Consider the following 17,200-nt stretch of genomic DNA (forward strand, 5'->3'; position numbering starts at 1 on the left):
GGATCTCCTACAGTTGAACAAATGATCAATTCAGGTCTCAAGCACACAAATCTAGAGCTAAGTCCGTGACTCTCGTGGCAAGCATGGTTTCCAGGAAAAAAATCTGCATTCCTGGACTGGTTAGCAAGTATAATCAGTCCCAAAGAGCGTGCCGCAATAAAAACCTCCCTGTGATTGCTTTGGTTGCTAGCAGACTGTAGTGATCGCCTATAGTTTGCATGTACATGGACTTTTCTGCAAACACTCACCGTTTACTCTCCGAGAAGCAGTGAAACTTGAAAAAATGGAACAGCAACCAGAAATCGAGAGCATTCTCCTTCAAAGTAAAAGATTTATCTCACTGCTGCAACCAGAAGATTTTCAACTTTTATTTTGAAGGAGAACAGTATTTGCTTCCTGTTTGCGTGACATTTTTCACAGTTTCACTGCTGTTTTGCAAGTAGTTTGCAAGTATCTGGAGACTTCTGTGCAAACTACTGACGACTGCAGCAACCTGCTAGCAACTAAAGCTATCACAAGTAGTTTTTTGCTGCCAAATGGTCACCAACACGTAACTAAGCCTGTGTGACTGAGACCTTATCTTCATTAAGATGCTACATACTGCAGGCTTAAAGAATAACAAAACGAATGACCTGATTCAGCTGATTTCCAACCTTCCTTGACTGAGAAACCATCCATACCACTGCTTTTATTGTAAAACATGACCAGTTGTGTATACATGCTGTCGCAGTAGATGTTTACACATATTTATTTTTAGTGTTTAGTGACTGTTTCCACTGAACCTGTGTGACGTGTTCTGTGTTACAATTTGTCTGCTAGTGGCTTCTTTATTTGCGCAGCATTAGCCTTTCAAGGCTATTATTTACTTAAGATGAAGAGCTGAAACTCTGGATACTCTGGATTTTGTATGTCCACTGCAAGGAGACGCAGCACACAGGACACTGCTGAAAGGATTACGTCTCAGTGACTTTCAGTCTCCTGCTGTCTTAAAATCTCTGACGTAACCTTTCGACTCTTATTTGTGTCTCTCTTCAACTTCCTCCAGTTCCAAAACATGAACAACATCATCACCTTCCCTCTGGACAGCCTGCTGAAAGGAGACCTGAAGGGTGTCAAAGGGGTAAGGCATATAAACAGCAAGTCTTTGTGTTACTCTCCATGTGCTGTGTTTTATACAGGAGGAAATATTAAAGCCATTATTCTTGGATGATGCCCTGAAGTACCTCTTATTCTGCGATAGTGGACGGACACTAAGGGTTGTTCTTGCACTAATTTCAATGTAAATGTCAGCTGATGAACATATTCATCTTGCAGTTGTTTAATCCGTCAAAGAAACCAGATCGCAGAGTGAAAACGGCTCACTAGACGTACAGAGAGACCTTCTGAGTGGTTCAAAGCTGCTGGACAATTATTACCCTCCTTTAGGTGCTGCAGTCTAGCTATCAAGGTTAATAACACGCTGCTTTGATCTCAGACCACGTTCCTGTTCCCAAAAAAGTAAAAGTGGAGCTGGCAACACAGAGAGAGAGAGAGATGGTGGATGAAGCAGTTCCTGGAATATACCTGTCTGCAGCAGAGCTGATTCATCAAACTGCAGAATAAAAAAAATCAGCCTCTGACTGAATGAATATTAATGTTAATGTTTTTGTGTAGTTATGCAAAACTGAGGGATGGAGTCCACAATCTCTCAGCTTGAGTGATTATTTATTAATGTCTTGCTGCTACAATGGTGCAGGTTCATATTAAAATGGCCATAAGGTCAGCAAGCGTGCAAATAACAACACCAGTGAGAGCAGATATTCTTAATAAGGTTCTCTCAGGAGCACAGCTGCTTACAAACATGCTATTTATATGCTTTGTTTGCAAGGGGAGGCCAATCAGATACTTGACTTAAAGGGAGAAGGGCGCTAGCTAATAATGTATTGACTTTTTCAGATCGAGGATGAACAAGGCCCAGAAAATAAAGATTATTTTGAACCATGAATTATGCAAAGCTACTTTTTAGAGGCCGTGAATAGAAATGCGGAGCATATGAATGTTTGAGAACGTGTTACTGTGCATGTGTTTGCAGGATCTACTGCAGTGCTTCTCACTTTTTCTGTTGTGAGATCTAAAACAATATTCATTTGCTTGGCTGGTTCAATCTATAACTGTGTGTTTCTTGTTTAGCTTGGAGAAGCAAAATAGTTTTCTGCCCATCATGGGCGGTTTGTTTAATTTTGCAGTCCTTTCAGGTATAGAATAATAAATATGTTCTCCTGTAAACTCTTCTTCTTGAAAGCCTACTAGGAGTAAACCCTGAAGCTCTTCTCTGAACTTAGTGCTTTCTGTGACATTTCAAGCCTTCTTATAGAGGAAATTAACTGTGTGTGCATCAGAAGTTAGCTGGGGTGGTCTCTGCCTGTGCAGCTATGCTCTGAAAAACCTGGAAACTATTTTAATAGTCCTTAAACGGAGTCTTTATTGATATTTTACGAGGTGTCAAAACAATGTCGTCTTTATCGGGGGAAGAGCTAAACAACCGTGAAATGCCACCAAAACAAAAGCAGTAAATTAAGGTGGGAATAAAAGACCGTAGCTCAGTATTTTCGCAGGTTTTTAGTGCTACGTTTGGAGACTGCAGTAAGCGAGGGGAGGGGTGACACAAAGACTCGCAGCAAGGAAATGTTTAATGCCTGCAAACACGCTTTGGTCTGAAATAAAGTGTGTTGAGGTTTAATAGACAGGCCTGTGCCTTGTGTATTAATGCAGTCTGCTAGACGGTCATGTGTGTCCACCAATCAGACTAAACCCAGACAGACACTCATCAACAGTCTCTGCCAATCTGTAATGCAATCAGACTGTCCACAGTGGTCTGTGACCTTTCACTCTCTAGGCACATGATTAGATTTGGTTTCCACTGAGGTATGATGTAGTTAAGTCGGCTCTAATGAGGGTGGTTGCCATGGAGAAGCCAGTTGTCCCCATGACCCCTGGCCACTTTGTGCTGTCTGGCCCCTGAACTGCCCTCCCCCCCCCCCCCCTTTTTTTTTTTTTTTTTGCGTTCTTTCCTCAAGTGTTGTCGTTTTGGCTTCAATCTCCTTTTCTGTTCTGTGATTTCCTGCCTTTGTCCTCTCGTCTCTGTTTTAACTCTGCTGATATCTCCGCCTTTCTCTCTCGACACTCCCCCCCACCCCGCCCACCCGGCTTTGGCAGCCAGTTGTCTCCGCAATGCTTGCCCACTTATTGCTCATTAGCCCACAGATGATTCTCATTACCCCAGTGGCAAAGGACTAATGAGCTGCTGGTTATTTTATACTTCAGGGCACACTCACATTTACACACACTTATATAAATGTCACCAGTGATGTAGTCACTAAACCTGGAAGTTAGGCTTCTACACAAAGAGAGAGAAAAGGTCACAGAGATGTACAGTAATGTTTACCTGTTGCTCACTTACACAGCCCAGAGGCTTTCCCTCGTCTCTTCCTTATTGCCATTCATTATTCATTATTCCACCACTACCACGGGAAGTACCTGTTAGGAGAGCGGGTGGGGGAGTAGGAAGAAGTCCAGACATGCACGACAGGCTGTTTACACTACAGGGAGAGGAACAACTGAAGTATAATATATTAATTGGCTGATGTGGATGTCATTAAAGAGTAATGTATTTAAAAGATCAAAGGAGCTTACGAGGAGGAATGCATTGCAATGCGGATGGGAATTATGTACTTCACCAGTCACAAGCAGGAACAAGATTTACACATTTGTACGCTCATTTTAAACGAGTTGTGGTGTTTTTGGAACAAATATGCAACAATTTTACAAGCAAATCAAACTCGCCTCGAATAAATGTTGATGACGGAAACCTGAGTTCACTTTTATTAATGTAGCTTCGAAAGCAGACCGTGCTTGAGGTAATAAAAGGAACTTGTGCTGATTTCCCTATTTTGTTCTTTGACTTTAATAGAATGGCTTTGCATGATTTAGGGTTCAAAATAATGCTTGTTTATGTTATACCAGTCCTGAATAAGACATCTGAGCTCACCTACCGTTTTAGCACCTTAAGCCCGTCTTACCTATAAGTCCCCCCCCCCCCCCCCCTTTTTTTTAATAGGTAGGATTAACCCTAACTTCTGCCAGTAACTCTTTACTCAGCATTTAAGGCTAAATGTATATCTTGATCAGATCATTTCTCAAAAATTTACACACAAAAGAGGGCAACTAACAGTAACACCTCAACAAATGAGAAGTATGCTGCGTATTTTGAAATGTACTTCCCTCTTGCCGTTCAGTGCAGATCAAAAATGCAGTTTGGTCTCTTAAAATTCTCCACGTTCAACGCTGCGGTGTGGCAGCTTCAGTAGTTACCAGCCTTTACATTTGATTTAATTCAGGATTTAATGGCTTTCTGGTGACCGGTGCTCACATAAACCCTGTTAATATTCTGCCAGTGCTGTCTTCAGCAATGAGTGCAATGAACTCACTCTGCAAGAGGCAGCAGCTAATGGCTCTGGGATTAGAGGGCTAACACTTAACAACCTGTCACTGCTGTTACTTGATTAAAAACCCCGACCATCTTATCACAAAGGAGAATCAAGATTTCATGTGTAAAAGTCAATTTTAAGGCAATGCAACACCCTTCTTCTCTTCGTATTTTGCTAGGAAAATGTGAAATGCATTTGTTATGACCATCTTTATTCTTCAACACAGCCTGAAGTCTCTCAGGCTTTTTGTCATTTCTTTATGTAGTCTTCAGGAATAGTTCTCCAAGATTCTTGAGTGACATTTTGCTCTGTTTTTTGTCAAGATAATCCAACACTGCTTAATAATGTTGTGCTCTCTGGGGAGGCGATCCATGTCTGATGGTGTTGCACTGTGTGTGTTTTTTTTTTCCACTCATTATGTCTTTACTGAGATCATTGTGATGCTGAAAAATGAATGTGTTCATGCTGCCAGTGAGAGGCTTTCCAGATGGTACTCCATGGTGAATTAAAAACTGATGGCAATTTTCTGTGTTCATAATTCCATCAATTTTCACAAGCACCAGTGGCTAAAATGCACCTCAAACCACGACAGTGTTTTACAGATGGTCGTGGAAGTTTTGGTATACCTCAGCATTATTTCCTTGTTTCCCTTCTTATAGAAAATGGTCAGGTACAAGGACTGGACTGAATGAAAAATCGGCCAATATCCAAAGCAAAACCTTGAAAGATTTCAAAAAACATGAAGAACTATTGATCAAGACCACTTTGAAAAAAATGACAGGAGTAGAAGAAAGTCTGGCTGCTATGAAGAAATTAGTGGTGGCTAAAGAAGTTTTGCACAGTAATGAAATTAAGCCCTTTCACTGTAGTACCAACAAGAATGCTGCTGTGAGGGTCAGTGGAAAGCCCAGTAGTGTTATTGCTGGAGATAGACACACTCCCACTCAGGAGAAATTAGAAAGTGTTGATTTCACCAGTCTGTTCTGCTAATACTGAATTGTGAGAGCGGATGCCTGCATGACATCATACCTGCCGTCTACTCGCTCATCACATGCTTATGGAGAGGTCTCTAACACACCGTGAATCATATCAACTTATCAGTATTCAACCCCAGTGACTAAGGGGTGCAGAACCTAGTGTGTGTGTTTGGAGCTTTGGTGGGGGGAAGCTAGTGTGGACTAATGCATTTGGATTGAGGGATATTAGTCCAGCTGTGTCCCCCCCTCATTGTGTTTCAGTGGATCGTGAACACCCGAAACCGCCCACGCATGCTAGCTGTTGGAGGTTTTTTAGATGAGAACTGATCTGTGTTTGCTGATCTCATTAGTTTGCAAACCAAATACTCTGCAGCATTAGTGCTTTTAAAAATGACATTGGCAGACATTTAAAAACAGCACAAGGAAGTAGGTTAACGTGCCAGTGGACCTCCGCTGTAGTAACCTTTTCGTAGCACCACGTCACATGTAACACAGGCTTAGTCATTATTCTGGTGGCCTCGCATCAATTCAACTCCAAGCATTTTTATTTATTTTTTTGCAAGTCATCCCTCTGCTTTCTCCCTACAAAGTTTTAAAGTTAAGAGCCTCCACATCATTGATACATTCGAGTTTCATCTTATTACATCCCTTCTTCTGTTTCTCCACTCTTGCCTGATCATATCTAAGATCCCGCTGTGACATTCAGGGGTCTTTTTGCTGCTCACACTTTCTTCCTTTCTCTCTAAATATTCTTTAGCCAGTCTGTTAAATGATGACAGTAACATTTCATTTGTTTCTCTTCCTGATAGGCCCCCCAAAACATGCTTTTTTTTTTTTTGGTCCATCTTTGGCTGTGACGATAGAAGGATTATGGGCTGCCAGCCAATGCAAATGCTACGTAGTTCTTTGTCTTTTGTGCCCTCTGTCTTCTTTGCAGCAGGCGATAAGCTAACACACAAAAAAGATCCCAAACACAAGCAAGAGTAATCCACAGTACCGTTTTTTTCACATGTTTTTGACAGCTGCAGCATGTAGTGATTCTGCCAGGGTGTACATAGACCCCACACTCCCCCAGTGGCACCCTTACCTCTCATCAAGAGCCCTTGAAAAGGACTCCGATCTACTTTAGGTTGCACATTTAGTATATCTGTAGGAAAAGGTGTGAGGCACGTATTCCAGGAGCTGCTAATCCTTCACATGTATGCTCCTTGTATGGTCCTGGGTAGTAAAAGGTCGCCTTCTCCATCTTTAGATTCAGCCAGACAGGATGCAGAGTGCTAAAAGCCTGCATATCTCTGAGGGAGTGTTTTGCCCCTGTGCCTTGTCCTATTCTGCTCTGCCCTTCCCTGCCCAGTGATGCCTCTGTCTGGTATTTTTAGCCATTGTTACCATTTTTCCTCCTCTCTCCGGCTCTGACATTTCCTTCCGCTTACCCTCTTTTTTTCTTTTTTTTTTCTCACTTGCTCTCTTGACCTGCAGTTCATTCTTTTAGTGGCTTCCTTCTACCCTTTGACAATTTTCCCCGCAGTCCTGTTCTTTTACGTTGGATTTTTATAACCTTTTATACTCTCTTTTCTCTGGCGGTTTCTGCCGTTGAGCTGGATGAGTGAATGGCTCCCTGCCCCTTGAATTGGCCCAGTGAACCATGTTGTGATCCTGTGGGCCGACAGGTCGAGCCTGTCACTCCTCTGCTGTTGAAGTGGAGGTCAGCGGTGGGGATCAGCTCACTCTGGAGATCTAACAGTGGCACTGAAGCCGTAAGCAAAACCTAAGGCAACAGAAATTCATAGCAAGGTGAAGAAAAGTGCTGCATGATTTGGTTTGGCTTTCTGTGGTGAGCTCACTGTAATGTTTTAATTACAAGAATTAAAGCAGCTTAATTGCAGCTAAATCCTTTAGGTTTTTTTTCTGTTTCTCTGCTGTACAGCAGATTTTCCTGGCCTCCTGACCCCCCTCCACTCCTCATAACAACACAACAGTTGATTTTGGTGTATTGGTTGTTTTTTAGGGAATAAAATGGGCAGCTGTACCCAGTAATGTCTGCTTTGTGCGTCCTAATCACTGTTTAATCAGCACTGGAGGACCAAAGAGGTGCTTTAATCAAGAGTTTTGCTCAAGCAGCACACGACGGCAAGAAATCGTTACCAGAGAATTTGCGTTATGAATGCCAGAAACAGTCACCTTGTGCTCCTGCTCACTGTTGAGACAAATGCCGGCTGTATAGATTAGCTATATTTTTTTTGCAATGTTTTGCTATTGACATGGTGAAGGCTGTGTCATTCTGCATCCAGTTTCTTGATTTCTGCTCGCTATTTTAACAGTGTAACCACACAGTTCCCGAGTTTTCTGCTTGATGCGCTTGTCTGCGTTGATTATGTATAGTACATGTAGGGCTCTGACTATCAGTTACTTTCATTGTTGAGGACCTAAGAGTATTTATTAACCGTGTTTGGAAGTCAGTCTTTCTTGTAACTTTTTGGCTTCTCCTTCGTGACGTCCGAAAGTAACTTCCCAATGGGTCTCAGCTTTCTTAATTAAATGTATGTGAGGATCCCAAAAGTTGCACCAATCACAGGAAAACCACAGAGTAATGTTTTTTTGTTTGTCTGTTGTTGTTTTTTTATGAAGATGCAATAAAGGCTTTGTTCTGATAAAGGAACCAAACAATTAATAGACTGTAAGAGCCAAACTACCCCGTTCATTCAGCACCTGCAGCTTTGAATGTTACCATGTGCTCCACTTAAGAAAATGTCGTCCCAGTTTATTTCTCGTCTATGTTCTACTCAACCCTCGATCGTCTCGCTGTCTTTCAAAGAGCTTGTTGCTGGTTTTGTTCAGTTTTTAAAAATAATTATTATATTAATTAATACTTCCTTTTGTTTTTTCGCAGGATCTGAAAAAGCCCTTCGACAAAGCCTGGAAGGACTACGAAACAAAAGTGTAAGAAACTAAGCGCATCTAATCAGCAGTTCTTTGTGTGTTTTCTACCATATTTGATGTTTGCACTGTTGTTAGTCCATGACTTGTGCTCATGTAGTTATACGTAGTTTAACACTTCAAGTTAGTTTTGTTTGAATGATTTTGGGCAGTATGTTTAAAATCAAATGTTTAGTAAGTGTCTTGTGTCTGTCCTCCATGTTTCCCTTTTAATGCCTCTTCCCTTGATTAACAACTCAGGCAATTCCTTATAATGTGAATAACCCACTGTCACCTTTTCCACTTCCACACTGAGACTCCATTTTCACCGACACTCCTTTGTGATTGTGCATGCAAAGAACTCGGGAGTTTTTATAGCACTTTCATATATTTTACAAGCAGCAAAGGACATTCTTTACTGAAAGGGTAATGCGTCTTCTCTCCAAACCGTTTTGATCAAGCAGTGCAGACTGTGTGCTGACATTAAGGGTTCATCTAGATGCCATGTGACCATTCCCGACCGTCCTAACTTGTTCTATTTTGTTCGACTCCATTGATGGCTAATGGAGGCCATCAATAGAGTTTTCTGCCTGATATGAAAAGCATCCAAACATATCAGTGATCATCTAATCTATCCGCTGTCTCCATTTCATAGGCTCAGTCAAAGAGCAATTACAGTATTTGGTCAACATGGCATTGATTTCTGGTTTCCTAATTTTGTTTGCGAGCTCTTTGCACCCAATGCCTGATTTTGAATTCCTTGTTAGGGGTTCATCCCACATTAAAAGCTGTTTATTCAGGAAGTGTTTTGCCTTCATTTTCACAAGTGATTCATTTATATTTTGTTTAAATGTAGAAAAACTCCAAGTCCTTTGTCTTGTGGGTGCTTTGCTTCCTGAACCAACAGTAGTGAAAATGAATGGACTCTCAGCCCCGTCGTCATTTGAACAACTGTCAGTTTGGCTAGCAGCCAAACAGCCTGGCTAACACGTGTCTCTGTATTTGTCGGGGCTGAAGATTCATGTGCTGACAAAGGCCGGCAGTGTAAACCTAATGAAATCGGGTTTGGCACCTTCAGCAAAGCTAAACAGAAAGTTTAGGACAAAAACCAAAAAGCTTTTGGGACTAATGTCTGTGAGTGTGAGGTTGTTTGTGTGTGGTGTGCTAACTGTGTCTAAGGTTTTAACACTGTACCCATGAATATACACTCACTGGCCACTTTGCTAGATACACCTGTTCAGCTGCTCATTAATACAAATATCTAATTAACAGCAGCTTGGTACATTTAGGCATGTAGACACAGTTAAGGTGACTTGCTGAAGTTCAAGCCAAGCTTCAGAATGGAGGAAGGTGACCTAAGAGCCAGATGGTCTCTGAGAGAAAATATCTCATGAGCGGCTGTTCTGTGAAAATGTCTCGTTGATGTCAGAGATCACAGGAGAATGGCTACAGTGTTTCGAGCTGGTAAACAAACAGCCACTTGCTGCTGCCTAAGTATGCAGAAGAGCATCTCTGAATGCTCAGCACGTCAAACCTCTCACTCCATAACCACTCCTGTCAGCTAAGAACAGGAAACTGATGCTGCAATTCTCATGTTCCCACCAAAACATTGCCTCACTTTCAATGATGGCTGCTTCCAGCAGATTAATGTGGCGTGTCACAAAGCTCAGACCATGACGATGAGTTCACTGCACTCAAACGGCCTCCAGATCTCAGTCCAGTAGAGCACCAATAGACCTGATACCTCAAGATTTAAGGCACTTCTGAAAGCAAGAGGGGGTCCAACCTGATACTACCCAGGTGTACCTAAACACAGTATCCAGTGAGTGTACCTCCAATGAAACCTAGACAAATGTGACTGTACAACTAAATACAAACGGCTCATAATGTCACAGGTAAGACAAAATATTTAATTAAATAATTAATGGACTTGAAAGTAAAATTTTAAAGTTGCTTTTTTACTTTTGCTAAGATTCTTAATTTGAAGTTTTGAATATTAAGTTTAAGGTTAATAAGTGAGTTAAACATCAGGTAGTGAGCTAAAATGTCTCGATGCATGCTCAATCCATCCAGGTAAGGAAATCCCAAAAAGTCGATTGTGTTCATGAACACAATCAACTTTTGTTACTTTAACGCACATGAAACAGGCTGGACTCTTACGCAGCTTTCAGTCACATTTCTGCATAACTGTTTAAAAAATATGCTGTGAGAAAATGCGGCACATCCAAAAGAATGACCTGTTGCATGAAAGGTTCCCCCCCCCCTCCCTTTGTTGTCTTTCTGTGTTGTCCTGATTGCCTGTGGAAGATGGAGAATTTATGGGAAAAACTGGCTCTGAGCGCTGGCTGTCAGGCAGCATGTATCTCATTGGCTTGTAGTCTCTTAGGTCCTACTCCTGACCTTTTTAGTACACTAAACCCATGGCTAACCTTAATCATCTTTAACGTAATCATCCTCAAACACTAAAAAAAAAACCATGCACAAAAGAATCCTGCAAAAAGTGTGGAATCGAATCGCTGAGTCAAACCCCTCTCCCTGGTCGACATCTGCGCTCTAATTCCTTCTGCTTTATGTACTGATCTCAATTGTCGTCATCAGCGAGAAACTACAAGTGTTTGATTTCCCAAACAAGCTCTCAGCTAATTATGGAAACCTTCCAAAAACAGCGCTGATGAGCTTAGTGCAGTTTGACTCTTGGCACTTCTGTTCAAGCAGCTTGGATTATTTATTTATTTATTTGTTTTTCTATCATCTCAGTGAAATCGGTGCAATGAGCCGTGCGTTCCTCCTGTGCAGACACACCTACGCATTTGGTGTGTTTGCTTCAGGACACGATACATCTGGCAGTACAAGGTGATTAAAAAAAGGCGAAATGAGACACCAGCTCGAATTACTGAGGAATGAATGAAGTCGGCTTTGCAAGAATTACTTTCTAATTCATCATGATTGTCTGACATAGCTGGTGGATCATTTCTAATGGGGTGTCTGCAAAGGAAGCAGTTCGCTGATCACAAATTCGGAGAAAGTCGGAGAGATTCAATGATGACGGGTAAAAAAACAAAGTGGGCATTCCCCCGAGTTAAACTTTTCCCACTTTCAAGGCGACATGTGACAGAGTTGTGAAAATTCGAGGCATCGAGGCAGCTAGAGCCTGGAATATCAAACATCAGCTGTATTCTTTGTTCTCATTGGTTGACACTTCAATCACTTGCTTTGGAGTTGAGAGAGGTTTATCTCAGGACCGGTCCACTCTTCATTCCCGAGCCTTTTTACACCCGTCGCTTGTCCCTTGAGCTTCAGAGCAAAGCGTGGCGAGTTAATCGTTCCCCGTATGGATGCCTTTTTGAACATCTCTCAACTCTGAGGCCAGTGACTGAAGCGGCCATTAATGAGAGCAAAGGATACAGTTGATTCACAGAGGGTTACCTAGGCAACTGGAGCCTGGAATGTCCTCTAGCGGGCTGGATCACTGACATAGGAAATCACTTCCTGTGCCGACGCCCCTCGGTGTTGCTCAATACTTTACTACGCAAGAACTTTAGGCACTTGACTAAATCTGCGTCCACGCAGCATCACTTTGTCGCTAACGGATGGTTTCTAGGAGACGTTTCAGGCTCCGGTTGCCTAGGTAACCCAGTAACATATTTAATACCAGGTTATGTCAATCCTGTGCTCTTATCAGGAGCTTCTTCAATTGCTCGCCTCGATATTTTCAGGTCATGAGACAACTTTTTTCACTCAAAATCGCCAAATGTAATCAACACTCTATGGTTTCTAAACATTAAGTTTTAATAAAGAGAATTTCTGCTTCTTCATGTAAGCCCATCTACTGCCTTGACACTTTTACAAAGCTGGCTTTTTCTCATCTTATATGTAGCTCAACCATGAACTGCCTGACAACTTTAGGGCTGATTTTTCACATTATGCCTTCTGTATGCTTTCGGTGCTGTTATGGATCTATTGATTGCTCTTTGACACCCTCTGCCACGCTGTCACTCTTGCCAGCACCAAGATAGAAAAGGAAAAGAAGGAGCATGCGAGACAGCATGGGATGATTAGGACGGAAATCAGCGGGGCAGAAATCGCTGAAGAGATGGAGAAAGAGAGAAGATTCTTCCAGCTGCAGATGTGTGAGGTTGGTTGGAGCGATTATCAAGAGACGGGTTTCATTTGGTTACCAGTGTTTTAAATATATATAACATGAATTAATGAAACATTAAAATTGTATGAAATCCTGTACTCAGCATGGATGATCTGATATCCTCGTGTTGGTGTTGTTCCCAGACCATCATGAAAATGTTGTTCCAGGTTCAACATTGCAAGTGACCAATCACATTGTTGTGACGTTATTCCTTTGCGCGCCAAGCCATTCGTGCATTTATGAAATTCCAATGTTGCAAGGACAATATTAATTCTGCTTACTGTTTATTAAAGGGTTAGGGTCAGGGTCCGTTGATCGGCGGACAGAGGCGGTTTCACGCAGCTTAAGTACAGTTTTTTGTTTTACGCCGGTTTTTCCCGAAGTCGCAAAGGTATGACGTCACAACATTCTGATTGGTCACTTGCAATGTTGATCCTGGAACAACATTTAGTATGATGATCTGGGAACAACACCAACACGAGGATATCAGATCAACCACTCAGCATAGTGTTTATCAAGAAAATAACAGGCAGTGGTGGGTTGAGAAAACAGGGCAGTTTCTGTCAAAGTAACGGTAAAAACTGAATACTGCGCAGCCTGATGGAATACAAAAATCACATTACATGTAAGCATGTTTATGTGCTGAATGCCTTTTTTTGATGTTTCATTTTAATGAAGCCTTGCTTGAAAAATTACATTTTTGCCCTTTTGAAGTGTCTGGGTATGAGATGAAAGCGATGTATACATTTGAGATGGTCCATGAGTATTTGAAGTCTCAGACTTCAAAGTTGCTTTTCCATCTGTGTGAACCTGGACTGACCCCTCTTCCTGGATCTGGATTCAATCTGTTTACAGTATCTCCTCAAAGTCAATGAGATCAAGATCAAGAAGGGGGTGGATCTGCTGCAGAACCTCATCAAGTATTTCCACGCACAGTGCAAGTAAGACGTGCATATTATATACGTCAAATTTATTTTACATCGTAGGCCACGTACATACTACTTTGATGCTAAGTGGACCTGACACATTGTGTAAAATTACAGAAAAGTTCTGGTAGTTCATCATCATCCAGACAGTCTTGTAATTATAACATAAAAAGATTATGTTATCATATAGAAAACGTTTGTCCTTTCTGTAAATTCACTGTTAAAAAAAACAAAAAAACACGTGCATTTATGTAGCAGATGTTGAAAAAAGTTTGTTATTTAACTGTTGATGAGGCTCCTTTTATCTAAATAAAAGGCTGTAAAACCTAGGAAAATGTGGTTAAACGTTCAAGATCTGTGCACTCCTTTACATTCTCAAAAGCCATCTAGCGGGCGGAATAGGAGTCTTTACCAGGCCCATTCTGGCCCCTAGGCCCTATGTTTGACACCCCTGATACACGTGGTTAAATTGAGTATATATGAAGAGCATATTTTTACTGTCTAATAGTAAAGATTTAGTTTGAGGTATGCATACACAGTTGATGTTATTTTTAATGTATTATATCAACAATATATTTAGGATTTAGGCAAATCCAGTGCCCCGATCCACTGTCACTGCAAAGAAAAAGTTACTCACGTATACTGTAAATCTGTTTTGTGGCACTGGGATAAATTTGTGTGCTTCGTCATTCAGTTTCTTTCAGGACGGTCTAAAAGCTGTGGACAACCTCAAACCTTCCATAGAGAAACTGGCCACAGATCTGCACACGGTCAGAGCCGTTTCAATCCAGCCTGTTTGTCCACTCTTAAACTTTCCTTCATGACTTAGACATGACTTGTGTCTGTACAGATAAAGCAGGTGCAGGACGAGGAGAGGAAGCAGCTGGCTCAGTTACGAGACGTCCTCAAGTCGGCGTTACAGGTGGAGCAGAAGGAGGTAACACCCACAACAGAAACGAAACGATCAAATGCTTTATGATGTACCGGACAAGCTGAAATCTGCTTATTAAACTTCAGCTTCTCTCAGTGATGACATTAAGTTGGGACTCACGCACACACTAATGTATATACGACTCCATTACTAATCTATCCCTCTGGGTTGGGATCTAAACTATAATTGAAAAGAAGCACATCTTTTTTTCTTTTCTTACATCTGTCTTGTTTCTTGCATGTGCTATTAGTCGTTTACTTCTCTACCCAAATGAACTGAGGTAGACTGCTCATCAGCTAGATGCTCAGTGAACTGTTAAATATGCTGCAAAGCGCAGCAGCTTCAGGTCTAATCTGAAGATTGTTTTCTTCTCTCCTCTGCCGCCGCCGCCTTTTGTGAAACAAGTCCAGAAGAGTAAGTGGATTTGTGGAAAAAAAAGAAAAGCTATAGCATCTCGTGTTCCCTGTGGTGATGTCGTTGCTTCCAGTGCTCGATGTTTTCGATGTAGTCGTTCAGTGAGAAAAGTTTGAGGTGGGCCTGTCATATCTTTTTTTGTGTGTCTGCTGATATCGGCACACATCAAGCCGCTCCACCACTCAGAAGTCGTCCTCTCTGTTTCCCGTAGTGTTTCCACAAAAAAGGAATATGCAAAAAAAAAAAAAAAAAAAAAAGTCTGGGTCCTCTTTCATGGTAGCTGATGTATTTAAATGAAGCCTATTCAGGCTGCATGTGTTAAAACAGCAAGAATTGCTAATGAGATTAAAATGCTAATGACACAATTTGGCCAGCTGCTGCTGCAGACTCTGACTTCAAAGGTGTACAAGCTCTTATTTTCTCCCTTCCCTTTATTTGCACAAAATCACTCAGGCTGAGAGGAGCAATCTTAACATAATTGATATTTGCTTTAAAATCCTCCGCGGAGCAGGAGACCCAGAAGCACAGTGTAATCCAGAGCAATTTTGCGCTTGTGCAGCTTCCCCTCGACTTCATACTGTTTTTTGCTAATTCGGTGTGTAGCTCCTGCCTTCCGCACCTCATTTGCTGAAATGACAGCTCTGCTTTGTCGCCTGTGTTTTTGCTGTTTTTTTCCTCAGGATTCACAGGTGCGTCAGAGCACCACCTACAGCCTGCACCAGCCGCAGGGCAACAAGGAGCACGGCACCGAGCGCAGCGGGTACCTTCACAAGAAAAGTGATGGGTATGTTTAGAAAAGGGCGTTCAAAAGATCAGATGAGTCACTACACAACAAACTATTTCTTCAGTGAAGAACGCAGAGAAGGCTGTGGCGTTTAGAGGCCTCATTATTCCTCCACCTCTGTCTCTCTCGTGTTGGTGGGTTACTAATGAGTGTTTGTCAGCAAGATTGTGCAAAAAATTACCTGCACAGTTTCATGCAGCGGCTTGGTGGAGCGATGGCACACGTGCAGTAAAAGAGCTGGCAAAATAAAAGATGTGTGGTTTGCTTTGTTTAAAACGAGCAGTCTGCAGATCATCTTGAATGCTGAAAATGTCCATAACAAGTAGTCAATGGTTACTTTGGCGATCCTGCTAGATGACATTAATTTGTCAAAATTGATTCAGATCATTTTGGCTTTTAATTCTTTTTATTGTTTTATTGTAGACATGCTCACCCCGTGTGTCATAACTAATGCATGTGAATGCTAGTGGTAATGTGATAATGATAAATATTTCATAGGCTTTACCGATTCACTGCACGGGTGTACGCGCGACACACTAATCGCTGCCGTCTCTGCGTCGCAGGTTGAGGAAAGTGTGGCAGAAGAGGAAGTGTACAGCGAAGAATGGATTCCTCACCATCTCACACGGCACAGTAAGCAAACAGTGGAAAGAAACACAAGACGACATCTTTTCTTCTGAAAACACACACAAACCTTTTAGTTTGTCTGCAAGCCTCATCATTGCTGCTTGTCTTCATATACATTGCAGTGAAAAAGCACAAAAGTGAATTTTTAGCATTTTTCACACACTTTTAACACACTTCAGTGTGTTCAGTGTTTTTTAAAGTTTTTAAATGATCATTTTTATTTATTTAAGGGGAAATCTATCCAAAAGAAGGGAAAAAAGTGATTGCCCCCTTGTTAAATTATGATTTTTTTTTATTTTTTTTTTTTGAATAGTCCATCTCTGATTGAGGTTATTAGGTTTAGAGGACAATGGCTTTTTCACACAGGGGGAGGTGAGTTTGGATAACTTTTTTCCCCCTTTAATTGAATTAAATTATCATTTGAAAAACTGCATTTTATATTCAGCCGGCTGATTTTAAATTGCTTTGATGATCTGAAATATGACAAATAGGCAAAAACTGAACTGCACATTTACATTTTCCACAGATCAAAGGACAAAGTCTGCAAGTTAACACTCCTCGGAGTTTCAGTTCACTCGGCTCATTTACATTAAAGATTCGGTCAACCCCTCTCGCTGACACGGTTCATCTCTCACAGAGCTGCTTATCAGATGTTCTGTTTGGCTCCAGCAACAGTCAGATACACTTAAACCAACACTCCTGCTCACTTGTTCTCTCATTTTTCTCCTTCTCCCCCTTTCCTTTCTTTCCCTCCCTCCATCTGTCTCTCTTTCATAGGCTAACCGGCCACCAGCTAAACTCAACCTGCTCACCTGCCAGGTGAAACACAATCCTGAAGAGAAGCGGAGTTTTGACCTCATATCACGTACGTTCAGCCTCTTCTCTTTGCTTTCTGCCGCCTGTGTTCTCCAGTGTGTTGTTGTAACCAAATGCCTCTGTTTAATTGGCTTCGAGCAGCAGCTGGCTGAGATTTGTTATGTAGCTGAGCAGATTTCAATTATTTCCCATGCAGCAGAAA

General features: G+C 41.7%; 1 protein-coding gene across 4 annotated transcripts in view; it reads left to right on the top strand.

Annotated features, from left to right (window-relative positions):
- asap2a (ArfGAP with SH3 domain, ankyrin repeat and PH domain 2a) overlaps positions 1-17,200 on the top strand; it is a 56,478-nt gene that overhangs the window by 25,375 nt on the left and 13,903 nt on the right. For all 4 annotated transcript variants that reach the window (XR_013903882.1, XR_013903883.1, XM_026153077.2 and 1 more), the window contains exons 4-12: positions 1,046-1,120; positions 8,334-8,383; positions 12,365-12,494; positions 13,356-13,441; positions 14,121-14,196; positions 14,277-14,363; positions 15,452-15,555; positions 16,119-16,188; positions 16,960-17,047. Coding sequence is in view for 2 of the 4 variants with exons in the window: in XM_026153077.2 (XP_026008862.1) it covers positions 1,046-1,120; positions 8,334-8,383; positions 12,365-12,494; positions 13,356-13,441; positions 14,121-14,196; positions 14,277-14,363; positions 15,452-15,555; positions 16,119-16,188; positions 16,960-17,047 (766 nt within the window). In the remaining 2 variants the exon portion in view is untranslated. The remainder of the gene's footprint in view (positions 1-1,045; positions 1,121-8,333; positions 8,384-12,364; positions 12,495-13,355; positions 13,442-14,120; positions 14,197-14,276; positions 14,364-15,451; positions 15,556-16,118; positions 16,189-16,959; positions 17,048-17,200) is intronic.

Source organism: Astatotilapia calliptera, chromosome 19 (assembly GCF_964374335.1).
Source record: "Astatotilapia calliptera chromosome 19, fAstCal68.1, whole genome shotgun sequence".
Taxonomy (NCBI): Eukaryota; Metazoa; Chordata; class Actinopteri; order Cichliformes; family Cichlidae; genus Astatotilapia; species Astatotilapia calliptera.